Source organism: Tinamus guttatus, unplaced genomic scaffold (genome assembly GCF_059628265.1).
Source record: "Tinamus guttatus ecotype Peru unplaced genomic scaffold, ASM5962826v1 Tinamus_guttatus_pri_ptg000364l, whole genome shotgun sequence".
In the NCBI taxonomy this organism is placed as follows: Eukaryota; Metazoa; Chordata; class Aves; order Tinamiformes; family Tinamidae; genus Tinamus; species Tinamus guttatus.
In genome coordinates, this window is record NW_028288898.1 from 3,819,631 (window position 1) to 3,834,097 (window position 14,467).

Consider the following 14,467-nt stretch of genomic DNA (forward strand, 5'->3'; position numbering starts at 1 on the left):
GCCAGTAAAGCATGTTTACTGCCTTTGCACTGCGTCTCCATCGCCAGGGCAGTGCAAGGGGGAAAAAGCCTGTGCTCAGAGCGCTGCAAGCCAGCAGGGGATGAGCACAATAATTACTGGCAAAGGCACAAAATTCAGGGCTGGGTCATGTCTCAGTAGGGACTTTTGGAGACCAGGCTGTGCAAGGCAGGGGGTAGCTGGAACAAAGCAAGCAGCCCCTCCCATGGCATTTTAGCCTGCGGGGGGGATTCAAATGTCACAAACTGGGAATTTTCCATTTGAAGCCCCTTGGAGAAACAAAACGCACTTTGCTTTGCTCCAACTCCCACCTGCGATGGGATTCGGTGCCAAAGTGAAAAGCTTCTTAAAAAAAATGGGCTGATCCAGGAAGGGGGGCGATCTAGGAGCAGTTGAGTAACAAGGAAGGACAAACAGTGTTAGGTCATTGCTTTTGCAAACACAGCCAGAGCTCTTTCTCTATAAAAGGGGAAGAAAGCGGTTTCAGAGCCATCACAGACCTGGAGGGGACGGTCTGTGACCAAGGCTGCCGCACTCCCCTCCTGTGCATCCGACTCCCTGGTCAAGTATGAGACTTGTCCTCTCCACCGTGCTGTCCTTCGGGATAGTGGGTAAGTGTCTGCTGAAGGCAGCTTGGAGGATCAGAGGAAGCAAAAGCTACCAGGACTCCAGGCTTTACCCCCTAGACCAGGGTGTTTTATAGAGGAAACTGCGGAATGGCAGCAAAAGCAGAACAAGCAGGCAAAGGAAATCTGCCAGACTCTTGCTTTGGCAGATATGGCAGGGGCTCTCTCAGCGAAGATGGTGTTTTTATCCTTAAAGGCAGCAGTGTTCTTGCCAGGGCTTCGGGCACAACCCGTGGCTAGAGGAAGGTCTGCTGCTGTTCTTAGCAAGCGGGAGAGAAACTAGGAGACCTCTGTGTTGAGCCTGCATGCATGTTGGGTTAGACTTGAAGGCAGTACAGGAGCTTAAAAATGCTCAGATAAAGGCCACTGAGGGGCACCTCTGCATGCTCTGCTAACTTCTGCAGAAGGTAGCATGGCTGCTGCAATGTTCTTACATCTCTGCTGGTTCCCGGGGTGCTGCTTCTTCTCGCCACCTCCTGCTGGTGCACTCTTGGCTCTCGTGAGACATCGACCACTCTAAGATGGGAAACTCAGGTCCCACCTTTCACCAGTGGCTTGTCATGCTTCCAATCCTGTTCCACTGTCTCTTTCACCAGTCTTTTCAGTAGTGGCCACCAACAGAACTTGAGATAATGCCCACAAACTGAAACACCAGAAGTTCCACAGGAACTTAAGGAAAGATTTCTTAACAGTGAGGGTGCCAGAGCACTGGAACAGGCTGCCCAGAGAGGTTTTGGGGTCTCCTTCTCTGGAGATCTTCAAAACCCGCTTGGACACAGTCCTGTGCCACGTGCTCTAGGTGACCCTGCGTGTGCAGGGGGGTTGGACTAGATCTCTAGAGGTCCCTTCCAACCTTAACGATTCTGTGCTCCTGTGAGTCTTTGCAAGCTTCCAGACCACCTTTAATAAGTGGAGCTCTGGCCTGCTGCTGTCACTGCACTTCACTTGGTCCCTCCGTTTTTATGCCTAAATTGTGCCACTGCAGAGTTGCGTCTGTTTGAAGCAGGTATTTCACTCTTCTGTGTTCATGATTTTGTGAGGTAATGGTCAGGTAGCCACGTTAAACGTTGCTGCTGTCTTCCCTGCCTGGGAAGTCAAGAGGTAGGGGCTTCTCCAGCAGAAAGGAGGTGGCAGTCTCTTCTGATCCCTCATAAAATGTGATGATCTTTAATGTCCTCCCATAATAGGTGCTCTTTATGTCACTGGAGTTGTACAGTATTAGCTGAATAATAGCATGCAGTGATATGTTGCTAGCCATGAATAGTCCTCTTCATTCTCTACATGGAAGGAGATAAGCGGTTGTCCAAAAGCTCGGGGGCAGAGGCCATGGTGCTTGGGCTCCGTTGGCCTTCCCAGCTTTCACCAGGGCAGCTCGACCAACTAGTGGCCGTGACAAAAAGCAAACACCTGCACTCAGCATATCCTTGCCAGCAGCTTCCCGCAGGCCATGGCTGGTGCTCTGGATGGAGGTGCTCATGCCGTGTCTATCTGTGGAGGCACGTGAGTGCTGGTGGGAGTGCCCTTGGGAGGTCCCCAGGCCAGCTCTGCCCAGAGCAGGACCTTTGCCAGCACCCGGCTCTATCAGGGTGGCTGTGGCTTTGTCCAGCCAAGCCTAAACGTTTAGATTAAGGCAGGGGGAAGTAGGGCTAAAATTTCACTACATGGCCAAGCTTAGCACCCCCACTGAGAAGAGGGGAAGTGTCTTCTGGTAGAGGTATGGTTCAAAGAGAAAACAAGAGGTAAAATTTCAAAGGTGGAAGAGAAAATGGAAATAGCCCAGGTTAATCTGAAGATGTTTAAATAATATGCTGCCACCATGGAGAAAGCCATGCGTGTATCTTCTTGGTCCATACAATCCTGACAGGAAGGGGCAGAGTTAAGGTGACGCATATAGTGTGGGCCAGCAAGCAAGGTGGTATGAAACCGGTCACATTCTTGAACTGCAAGTTTCCAAAGTATCTGTGTTTAGGTTGCTGAAGTCCTAGTCCATGGTCAGTATCCACCTAGTCTTTGCTTTGCTCTGGTCTCCCAGAGCAGCTAGTCAGCAGCATTTATTAGCTACTATAAAAGAAGCCGTAGGGGAGAGGGCTGTGGGTATTGTGGAGCCTGTATGGTATCTCCATTGTCAGGTGAGGGAAAGGAGGTGGGAAATATAGAGTTTAATATTTCAGGTCATCCAGCTGCTAAAGAGGTTGTGTGTGGCAACATACTGAATACGGTCTGGCTGGATCACAGATACTGGCCCTCCAGCTTATTTGCAAAGAGACTGTTGCGAAGGAGAGTCTTTGCTCTTCTTTTTTGCAAACTCTTCTGACTTTTGGAAAACCATTCAATTTCTGTTGGAGCACGTGGATTTGTACTTCTGCTCATGATTCAGACTGACTGAATCACGATGCCTTGGAAGATGCCCGCACTGAAAAAGCTATTGTGAACCTTTCCCAGGGCCAGGAATGATCCTTCTGGGTGTTCCTCTTGGGGTACCTGGGGTACTACCTTCCTGTGTGCTTTAGGAGATGTGCAAGGGACCACGTCCTGTCGTCTGCTCGCTTGAGGGCAATGACTGTAGGGAACCGGAGATCTTGTGTTCACAGAGATGCTGTTTTTCTCCATTTGCTGCCTTCTTCCCCCTCTAAGACTACCTATTTCTGGTTTGTTGTATAGCTCTGTGTTTGGCTGCACCTTCCAAGGCCACCGTCAGATGGTGCACAATATCCTCACCGGAACAGAAGAAATGCAATGAGCTAAAGGAGCGCATGCAACAGGAGAGCCCCGGCTTGGCTTGTGTGCAGAAAACGACCTACTTCGACTGCATCACGGCCACTGCGGTGAGCGGTCAGCAAAATACCTGCCACGGGCACTGGGGGCTGCTCAGCAGCCCGTTCCGCTTGGTGGCTGTTCCCCTGCGTCACTGGTTGTTACCTGTGACCCCACTGTAGAGAAGGAGTCACCCACAAGGATCCAGGAGAGGCTGGTGTTTTCCCTTACGCGTGCCTGCTCTTTCCTTATCAATTTAAATCTTTTTGTTTGTTTGTTTAGAGAAATGAAACAGATGCCATGAGCTTGGATGGTGGTCACATTTATGATGCAGGCCTGAGTCCCTACAAACTGAAGCCCATTGCTGCTGAGGTCTATGAAGGACATAAAGGTATGTTTTCATGCAGTAGGTATGTGCCAAGCGGTGGTAGCGAGCGGAGAGCCCTTCCTTCCCGCACGGTGATGTTTCTTCTGGGTGTCTGAGATAGTGCCCCCCACTTTCAAACCCCAGAGGAAAAGCGAGGAGGCTGATCACACCAAAATTGTGAATGCTCTGCTACCGCTCATGGCCACAGGGCCACTGCAGCGGAAAGTGGCTGTGTTGAAAGTCATGAGTCACATAGTGGTACCACGGCCATGGAAGGAGAGCCACAAACAGAAAATACGGCATAAAAGCTGTGTCGAAGAGAACCCAGAGATCTTTTGCTCTCAGGGATCTTGAGCAATGCTGATAATAAACTGAGGTAGGTAGGGAAACTCCAAATAGCCCTCAAGATAAAAGAGATTAAAAAATGATAACAGCATTACTGGCTGTGGAGGAATATCTAGTTGAGCTGACTAAGGCAAAAGGATCAGGCAATGTATGGAGAAATGAAGAGCAGCCTCAGAAAAAAAGGTAAATGTAATTATGGAACAACCCCATTTGTTATGAATGATCTCTGATGCTTCATCCCTCCTGAGCCTCTGTACTGCAGCACCTCACTCCTACGCTTCTCCTGTCGCCTCAGTGGACACTGTTTCTCCATTTTTGTCATTATTGCCTCATACAGTCCCACCACATCCAAGCTCCCAACTTCTTTGGGAAGAACCCTCTGCCCTGGAGGTTGTCCTGTGTGTGTACATTGTTCAGGATCAAAGGAACACAACAAGGTTATTCCCAATGTGATACTTAGGAAATACAAATATTCCGGGCTGTCTCTAGCTCCCCTAAAACTCAGTTGCTTTATCCATACACAATATTCAATGGATTTGATAAAATTTTAAAGACTAAATGTGGAACTCCAGGATTGCAAGGCTTGTATCTGTGCTTCAGTGGGCAGTGGCTTGGAAAGCAGATTTGCCAAGAGACCTGCAGACAGGAATGTCTAATGCCTGTCCAGTATTTTGCGTGAGTGTTTTGCATGTGATAGTATTTTCAGGTGCCTTACCACTGCAAATTGTAATGATGTGTTACTGGTTCCGTACTGCAGTGTGACACAGCCCTAACAAAATCTCAAGTCCACAAGTGTTCAAGAGGTTTTTGGTAGTGCAGCATTTTATTTCCTGAGACTGAGGGTTTGGTGAGTTTTAAAATCAGGCTTTCAAATGCTCAGCATTCCTGCCTTTTCAGGGCTTTCTTCCTTCTTGTATTACAGGACCCACAACCTACTACTACGCCGTGGCTGTCGTGAAGAAAGGAACAGGCTTCACAATAAACGACTTGAAAGGCAAGACTTCCTGCCACACAGGCTTGGGCAAGTCCGCCGGCTGGCTTATTCCCATCGGGACGCTTGTTCGCCGAGGAGACATCCCATGGGATGGCATAGACTCTGGCTCCATCGAGCAAGGTGAGATGGGAAAGCATGAGATGATGTTAAAGAAAGAGGATGAGGTTAAAACCAGTGGTAGTCGGGAGGTGAGAGTGATGTTGCCTCATCATCTGCAGAGATTCAGGAGAGATGCACAGAGCATTGACATTCCCTATCTTGCTCTTTCTCCTCTGCTTCCTCTATCCCAAATATACCAGGAGCACCTTCATTTAGGAATCTCATCATATCCCCAAGCACAGGAGCTCACTGTACTGCACATGGTTAAGTTTGTTAAGCAGGTAATGCTCCACTCGGCCACATACCACAGGAGGGGGAAGATCAAATCATTAAAAGAGTCAGCCTGATTACGGAGTTGAGACCCTTCCCCTAAGGCATGCCTCCCCGTCACAGACCCTCCCAGCTTCCTGCAAAACTGATTTTTCAAGTAACTATCATGTGTTTCTCTTCCACAGAGGTGGCCAAATTTTTCTCGGCCAGCTGCGTGCCTGGTGCCACCGAAAAAAACCTGTGCCGTCAGTGCAAGGGGGATTCGAAAACCAAATGTGGCCGCTCATCACTTTATTCGGGATATTCTGGAGCTTTTCTGTGAGTGAAAGTTATTTTTCTTTGTGGAAATATGCTTGCCTTTACACATACAAGTTTTCATTATCCTGAGGACTGCTGTGCTGTGCCCCTAGCCCTGATGAGACTGAATTTACACAGGAACTGGGACTTTTGGTAATGGAAGATTCAATTTTTTTGAGTTTATGATAAATGGAGGCTTGGAGTTCCAGTAGGCAGTTGTGAGATCAACGCAGGAGCTGGGTTGTATGATTTCATTTGGACTGTTAAGAATACATAGCATTTTGCTAAGTCTACCTGGGCGTCTTATGAACTACTTCTCTGCCTTTGCATTTTCTCCCCTGCTAGAATAGATCTGGGGGATGATGACTGCTCTATGGTTGGAGACTGTGCCGAAGTAACTTGCTGAAACAGGAGATAGGGAACCACAATATCTGCTTTGTTTAATGTCTCTCTGCTTCCTCCCACCTGCAGTTGCCTGAAAGACGGAAACGGAGAAGTAGCTTTTGTGAAACACACAACTGTTGAAGGTAGGCTTGTTCAATCACTCTTGTTTTTCCTTCCTAGTCCAACCTCTTGCTGCTACTCCATCCTATAATTTAGTCTGCGCTGTGGCCACCTTCATTCCCCTCCGTATTTCCCCCAAACCTCTTCTCCATTCATTTCTGGAAGCACCAGATCCATTAGTTAACTAGCTCATCATTGTTCTTGAATAATATGACTGTGGTGGGTGTCACTCAGATGGCCCTTCTTTGAAGAATGAAAACCTGGCAGTTACCTGCTTGGTTTAAGCTCAGCGATGTAATTTGTGGCATATTACAGAGCCAGCTGTAGCGTTTTCACTGTAATGGCAGGGTGAGCAATTGCATAGATGATTATCCACTCTTCCCAGGCCCATCCAGTCCTCTGGGAGACAGGTTTGGAGGTAATTTGGCCTACAGAAGTTATTCACTAGCTTGGTACCTTTCATGGAGGGAAGGTGGGTATACTTAGAGCACTTCCTGGCACTCAGGAGACCTTCAGTGAGTTCAGTGGAGGCCTTCAAGATGGTCAAGGAACAGGAACACTTGCCCTGCATGAAGAGGCTGAGGGAGATGGGATTGATCATTTTGGACAAGAGATGACTTGGCGGGGGGCTTCATAGTAGCCTATCAGTACCTACAAGAAGGCTTCCAAGAAGAGGGAGCCAAGATCTTTACAAAGAGAAGATGAGAAACAACAGTCATAAATTGAAAAAAGAGAGGTTCAGACCAGATACAAAGAGATTTTTTTTCCATGAGTCAAGCAGTGGGACAGGTTGCTTGGGCTAGCTGTGTCCTTAGCTGAGATTATTCTGTCTACGTTACCATCATATGGCTATGATGATCCATCTCTCCTAGCATCCACACGCTACCATTGCAAAGGAGGCGTGGGAGTTGTCAAGTGAGAAGAATTTGCCATTCCCCTAGGCTTCATCAGGAAAAAATAATAATTATAAAGCTGCCTGAGATTGAGTTTTTGTGGTATTGCAACTTGTGCTTCCTCTCTTTAGAAAACGCTGCAGGCGAAAAGGATAAATATGAACTGCTGTGTTTGGATGGCACCCGGCAGCCCGTGGACAACTATAAAACCTGCCACTGGGCCAGGGTCCCTGGTCATGCTGTCGTGGCTCGAGATGATGGCAAGGCTGAAGAAATCTGGGCTTTTCTCTCAAAAGCACAGGTAGCACAGAGATTTCATTTTCTTACTCTAAGAATCCCTATTCTGTCCCCTGTTTGGATCAGTCTCTCTGGCTTTCCAAGTATTTTGGGTCATCATTTACTGATTATTTTTCCCCTGTGACAGGAAAAATTTGGCATTGGCACAACCAGTGACTTTCACCTCTTTGGGACACGTGATAAGACCGACCCCTACCACAAAGACTTGCTTTTTAAAGATTCTGCAATATCGTTGAAGAAAATCCCAGCGCTGATGGATACCCAGCTCTATCTAGGCTATGAGTACTACAGTGCCACTCAGAACCTCAGGAAAGGTAGGCAGGACATGGGCCACAGCCAGTGGTCCTGAAAAAGCTTTGGGAAGCTGCCTGTTTCCCTTTACAGACTGCCTGGATGCGGTCAGTTGGCAAAGAAGTGTTTGCAGAAGATATATGGAGAATTAACATGCCAAGGGCAAAGAATGCGATTTTCTCAAATGTAGTCAGCATTGAATATTCTTGGCAGTCAGTATTCAATATTCTGTATTTCCTGTGAAATGTACTTGCTTGTGTGGTTAGTAAGGTCAAAACTGATATAGTCGGAACTGCTGCTCAGAAAAGGCATTTCTGGGATAAAGGCCTACAGGACTGAAGGAACATCACAGGGCATCAGGAAATAGTTCTTGCTATTTGAAAGAAGCAGTGTCCTTTATTTCCATCTAGACTCATAAAATATTTACTGATATCCTAGCTGTCACTCTAAGAAGCAAATATCCTATAAAACTGTCACTTTTTTGTATATTCAAAAGGTTCAGTTTGGCAGATATCTCTGTGGTAGACTCAACCGCTACGGCGTTCATAGAAGGAGACACATAGACTTCATGTGGAATCCAAGCAAATTCTTCAAATGCAGCTTTACAGAAACATAACTGAAATGTGTTTTTCCAGACTGTTCTTAGGTTGCATAGCTGTCTGGGCTATGAGGTCTATAGGAAAGCTGAATATAGTATAACTATCAATACAAAGTACTACCAGGGCTTAGTGATGGTGATGTCTTGGCTGACACAAATCTGAGCAAAAGATCACGCTGAAGTCCTTTCCAACCAGTAGGTCGGAGTTGTTTTTTGAGCATTTTTCAGCTTAAGATTCTGCTAAAGATTCTGGGTTAAGATTCTGCTAAAGATTCTGGGTTTTTGCTAGTGAATCGTCTTTACACAGACCTTCTGCTCAGGGTAGTCCGGAAAGTAAACGAGATCCGTTTGCGCTGGGCAATGGTAGGTTTGTGTATGCAGACAGTTGAGGAGTGAGTCCCGCACATTGGTTGGTAACTTTCTTGTTTAGCAGAGCATCAGGCTTATTCCTCCTTTCTCTGCCGTTTTTTTACAGATCTGATGTCTTCTAGCTCCAAGAAAAGCAAGATTCAGTGGTGTGCAGTGGGTAAGGATGAGAAGATCAAGTGTGACCGCTGGAGTGTGGTGAGCAACGGAGAGGTGGAGTGTGCTGTGGGGGAAACCACAAAGGACTGCATTGTTAAGATCATGGTAAGGCTTTTTTATCCATTTTTGTCTCCCTGTGACCCTTTCATACAGCCCCTTCATTCGCAGCAGTGTTGCTTCTTTCATCCTGGAAAGAGATTTGATGGGGAATATTAAAATGAAATGGTGGGGGAAAGGGGAATTGCTAGAAACACCTGTAGGTAGAAACCAACTTCGCCGTCGGGAAGATGCTTTCGGATTAGTTTCTCAACTATTAACATTTTGGACAAATAGAGTTAGAATTCTCTGTTTTGATGCTTTCAAAATAAAAATAATTTTCTGATATAATGCCTGCTGATCCAGCTGGCAGTGCAAAGGGTCTTATCTTGGAGGCTACGGGTATTGTCAGTCAGAGAGGGACCGTGGCCCTTCTGGAGGAGGAATAGTTCCAGAGTGCATCTGAGAGTGCTGGTGGTAATCGGGTCAGCCCCTTGGTATTTATATAGCCCAAAATGCAAACTCCAAAGGTGAGGTCAGATAAGCTCTCGTCATGAAACAGGCTGGGAGAGGCACACAGTGTGATACCACGAGTGCCTGGGGAGGAGAACTGCTCTGATGATGGTGGCTACAAACACACAGGAGTGATCATTTCCTAGGTCCTTCCTTTTGCATCTTCTGTTCATATGCTAAGGAATGGCCATCTCAAACCCAAGGACCCTTATCTGCAAGCAGGTGGTTTCCTTTATGATCCAGTTTCTGAGAAGAGCTGCTATGGGTGAACAGAGCATCGTCTCATCAGTGGGTGGTTTTCATTGCAGAAAGGTGAAGCAGATGCCATCAGCGTCGACGGAGGTTTTGTCTACACAGGCGGAGAATGTGGCTTGGTGCCAGTGATGGGAGAAAACTATGAAGGTAAAGCCCAGGCTGGCCCTGTGGCTCCCGGCGATGGTGACTGGACTGGTGCAAAGGCACTGGTTTTGTTCTGGAACCTGGGAAGCAGCCTTGGAAGTGCACGGTGCCCTAGGGCAGCTCTGCTTGCCATGTGCCCTGCCTCCCAGGCAGGGAAACAGCCCCGAGCCCCCCGAGAAAAATCAGATCAGCAGCTAAAATCAGGCACTGCAGGCACTGCAGCTCCTTCATTTTAATCGTGATGCCCCTTTCCTTCAGTGCCAGTGTCTATATAGTTGTAGTCTACATACAGTTGTAGTAGCTCGGAGGAGTGGATGGAGGCTTTGCTTCGTTCTCTTGACACGCTAGATACTACCTTCAATAGCCACTTCTAGATGAAGTTTCTTATAAATTACTGAGCTTGATTCAGTTTTGTATTTGCTGTGTATTTTTTTCCCTAAAATCTTTTTCTTTTTCCCTCTCTCAGATGATCAATGCAGCAAAGCAGGAGAACCAGGTAATTACTGCCAACAAAGCCACAGAAAATAGCCCTGATTGACTTAAGTCGAAAATATATATGTATACATGTAGCCAGGAGTCAAGAATAAGCAGTCAGTCGACACACAAGCAGTCTAGTAAGAACCACAGTATCCAAAGGAGTCGTTAAAAACCTGGGAGGCAAATTTACTAGTCAAACACCAGGTCTGGATCTGCAAGCTGATATCAAGGCAAAGCACGTGGTAGTGGCAGAAGTGATTTATGCTGCTCTCACTTAGCTGAGGCTGTCTGGAGCATGGTCATGCCATGATGTTGGTGGGCCTGCAAGCAGGGACAGAGGGCCTGGGTTATAGCACTTGGAAGCTGTTTTCATAAATATGGAAACATGGGGAGGAGGGAAGGTTTTGGCATTTGTTAAGGAGGGGATAATGGGTGGCAAATTATTTATAAGCACAAAGTGACACTGTTCCCAGATGGTGCTAAGTGGAACCAGTGCTCCCCTAAGGGATCTCCAGCATCAGCCCCAGTTCAGCTGCCAACCTCCCGTTTCATTCTCTCCCGTCTTCCCCCTGAAAGCTTCTTACTTCGCGGTGGCCGTTGTGAAGAAATCCAACCCGGGAATTACGTGGAACAACCTGAAGGGCAAGAAATCGTGCCACACTGCCGTTGGGAGAACTGCAGGCTGGAACATCCCCATGGGCTTGATTCACAACAAAACCGGGAACTGTAATTTCGGTGAGTCGAGTTTGGCATCCTTAGCCCAAGGACGCGGCTACCACCAGGCTTAAGAACAAAAATATCCTCCCGCCACCCTCATCTGATCCTCAAGGCTCCTCGTACCGCGGTGATTCCAGCTTGGAGATAGGAAAGGAAGAAGCGAGGCTTTGGCAGGCAAAGTTTCAGACTGACAGTGACAAGATGTGGCACAGGCTGCCTCAGTGTCACTGGAACGGGAACAGTCTTCCAAACGGAAAGCTGGATGTAGAAGTCCATCCTTTGGGCAATCTTTTAAGGCTTTCCGTTTGGAAGACTGTCTCCGTTTCGGTGAGAGTTGCCGCCCATCTAAATAACTAAATAAATAAATAAATGATGTGCAAATATTATGGTCCAAGAGAAATCAAACATTTGGTTATTATAAGGAAATGCCTGTCTTCAAGAACATACAGCGTTAGTGAATAAGTAAGTTTTAGACTCAGTCCCTACATCCTCCTCTGAAATCCTACCTACTTTTTTTCCCCCGCTGTTTCTTTTTCTCCCCCAGATCACTGGTGTTGCTGCCAAATGCAGTTTTGCCTCTCCCTAATGGCTGGGGAGGATTGGGTTGGCTCTGCGTGAGCTGAATATGTCCCCCAGGGAAAAAAAAATACGTTTTTTTAATGTCTCAAGATAGTGACTGTTGCAGTGGCTACACTCCTAAAGCTTCACAGAGTCGTGTTTGAGGGTCACAGAGGCTCAGAGAAAAGCGGGTGCTTTTCAGGTGGACAAAACGTGCGCTGAATTTCTCCCGTTCTTCCCTTCAGAGGAATATTTCAGCGAGAGCTGCGCGCCGGGGTCTCCTCCCGGCTCCCGGCTTTGCAGGCTCTGCAAGGGCTCCGGGGGGATCCCGCCGGAGAAGTGTGTCGCCAGCAGCCACGAGAAATACTACGGCTACACTGGAGCTTTCCGGTAGGTGGTGGAAATAGTCGGGCCGCGCTTGAGTACCATCAAAAAGCGCCTCCACCAGGCACTGCCCGTTAATTAAAACTGGTCTCACCTTCAATAAACCCTCCTGTAAAATTTAAAGAGGGAAGTGAAGGGACAGTGAGAGGTCAAGCCCAATTCCATCTCCTGTGTATCCTTCACGTAACAACGCCAAGTATAAGTAATTCATACTGGGCATGTATTTAAAAGGAGAATAACTCTTGTTTCATGTGCACCTAGTAGGAAAGAGATCCCTGCTGCATGGATTCAAGCAGCTGCCCAGCTTGATTTGCTTTGTACTTTGCAGGTGCCTCGTCGAGGAGGGGGATGTGGCCTTTATCAAGCATTCGATCGTCGAGGAAAACACTAATGGTGAGTGGCAGCCAAACCAGCCCCAGCTCTGCGTTTTTTTGTGGTGGAGGCAGGCACAGACTCCTGCCCTGACACCTCTGCGAGCTCCTGCATGATCTGCCTGTCTGGAGCTCGGAGGCTCAGTTTATTTTTCTAAAAGCTGTGACTGATGTTTTCAAAGCAGTGTGAGAAAGGAAGACATAAGCCTTTTAATACACTGAATATTAAGAAAGGATGCGTGAATAAATCTTGCAGCTGCTCTGGGAGTCCCACTTATCCCACTGATTTTTTTCTGAATTTTACTTAGAGCTCTTCTGTACATGTGGGGTATCCAAGGGTCAGTGTGTATATATGCAATTAGAAAATGCCTGGATTGGGTGCTGTGAGGCTGATGTTTCTGCTAGGGAAGATACCTGAATCTCCAATTCTCTTTGAAGGCAAAAATAAAGAGGATTGGGCCAAAGATCTGACAATGGACCAATTCGAGTTGCTGTGCCTGGATGGGAGAAGGGCAAATGTCATGGATTACAGAACCTGCCACCTGGCAAAAGTTCCTACCCATGGTGTGATCTCACGTCCTGAGAAAGCAAATGAAATACGTGATCTACTGAAGAGACAGGAGGTTAGTACTGGCTGCAGGATAAATGTCCTGGGTTTGCTTTTGTACTGCATGGTGGCAGTTTTTTACAGGAGCGATGCCCTGAGTTCCACTGAGTCGGTGAAACATGAAAGATTTTGATTTATGAATGCAGAGTCACAGCTCTGCACCTCTGTATCCCCTGGCTGCCTCCTCCTGCCATCCTTTCAGATCTGTTCTTCCTCCATTGCTGCCTTAGCAAATGCCCATAGATAAAGACGAGATGAGCTCCCAGGACTGGGAGGTCCTTGGGAATTTGGTGCCTCTTGCTTCCATCTCTTTCTGGAGCTTGACGAAGGGCTTCGTGGTGAAGCACCACGACTGAGGCTTGTACCAGGCTAATTCTGAGCTCCTCTCTGCTTTTCCTCTATGCCTTTATTTCAGAAATTATTCGGAGAAAGGGGAAGCGACAAAGACCGATTCAAGATGTTTAAGTCTCAGACCAAGGATCTTCTGTTCAAAGACTTGACCAAGTGCCTGGTTGACCTCCGTGAAGGAATAACGTACAAGGAATTCCTGGGAGACCAGTACTACGCGTCGGTCGCCAGCCTCAACACGTGCAACCCCTCAGGTGAGCGCGACGCCCCAGGAAGGTGTCGATGAAACGCAGCTCTTGGCCTCGCGGCTTGGACAGCGGCCAAGCGCCCGATGTGTCCCCATGGTGGTGGCCCGTGCGCATCTCCCGGTGGGACAGGGTTGTGCCCAGCTCAGCGGAGCCCCGGGCCAGCCCTGAATTCCTCCTTTCTGCCCCGTTTTCCAGATCTCCTCCAGGTGTGCACCTTCCTCCAGGACTCGTAGCAGGGCGCAGCCACGGGCCCTGCTGCACGCGGGAGGGCAGCGCGGAGCCGCCAGGACCCCTGCGCCCCAGAGCCGCGGCCGCTTTCCTCAGCCCTCCCAACTTGTCCAGCGGTGGCTGCTCGCAACCTCCCGTCTCTGCTGCCAGCACAGAAAAAATAAATAAGATCTTAAAGTCTAAACGAGATTCCTGAGTTTATTTAAAACAAAGCAAAAAAAAAAAGGGAATCAGGCCCAGACCCAGGCTGAAGCCTGGCCTAGTGGCCATGATTGAGCGTGGAGGCACCCCAGGAATGACAACTCCCACGGGGCTCCATGGGGGAATGCCCGCGGAACTACAACTCCCATGGGGCTCTGCGCGATGACACCCCCGTCGCCCTCGTGAAACTACAACTCCCATGGGGCTGTGCACGGTGACCACCCCCCCCGAACTACAACTCCCATGGGGCTGTGCGCGGTGACCACCACCCCCCCCAGGAACTACAACTCCCATGGGGCTGTGCGCGGTGACACCCCAGGAACCACAACTCCCATGGGGCTGTGCGCGCTGACGCCCCCATTCTCCCCTGCGGAACTACACCTCCCATGGGGCTCCGCGCGGCGACGCTCCCAGGAACTACAACTCCCATGGGGCTGTGCGCGATAACACCTCCCCCCCCCCACACACCCCCACCCCGTGGAAATACACCTCCCATGGGGCT

At 48.4% G+C, this 14,467-nt stretch overlaps 1 protein-coding gene across 1 annotated transcript; it reads left to right on the top strand.

Moving 5' to 3' along the window:
- Positions 1 to 508: 508 nt before the first annotated feature.
- TF (transferrin) lies at positions 509 to 13,771 on the top strand. The gene is made up of 17 exons (XM_010223815.2): positions 509 to 629; positions 3,306 to 3,469; positions 3,681 to 3,789; positions 5,033 to 5,224; positions 5,659 to 5,791; positions 6,242 to 6,297; positions 7,299 to 7,468; positions 7,592 to 7,778; positions 8,829 to 8,983; positions 9,736 to 9,829; positions 10,293 to 10,322; positions 10,880 to 11,038; positions 11,824 to 11,968; positions 12,291 to 12,355; positions 12,772 to 12,956; positions 13,356 to 13,542; positions 13,732 to 13,771. Exons 1-17 carry the CDS (start codon positions 587 to 589, stop codon positions 13,767 to 13,769), a joined length of 2,112 nt encoding a protein of 703 aa, XP_010222117.2. The 5' UTR covers positions 509 to 586; the 3' UTR covers positions 13,770 to 13,771.
- The last annotated feature ends 696 nt before the right edge of the window (positions 13,772 to 14,467 follow it).

What these genes read in the sequence shown, in the direction of transcription:
- TF (XM_010223815.2), top strand. Translation starts at nt 587, where the DNA reads ATGAGACTTGTCCTCTCCACCGTGCTGTCCTTCGGGATAGTGG. An exon ending in GGTCTATGAAGGACATAAAG is followed by an intron (nt 3,790 to 5,032) that starts GTATGTTTTCAT and finishes CTTGTATTACAG; the next exon opens with GACCCACAACCTACTACTAC. An exon ending in CTCTGGCTCCATCGAGCAAG is followed by an intron (nt 5,225 to 5,658) that starts GTGAGATGGGAA and finishes TCTCTTCCACAG; the next exon opens with AGGTGGCCAAATTTTTCTCG.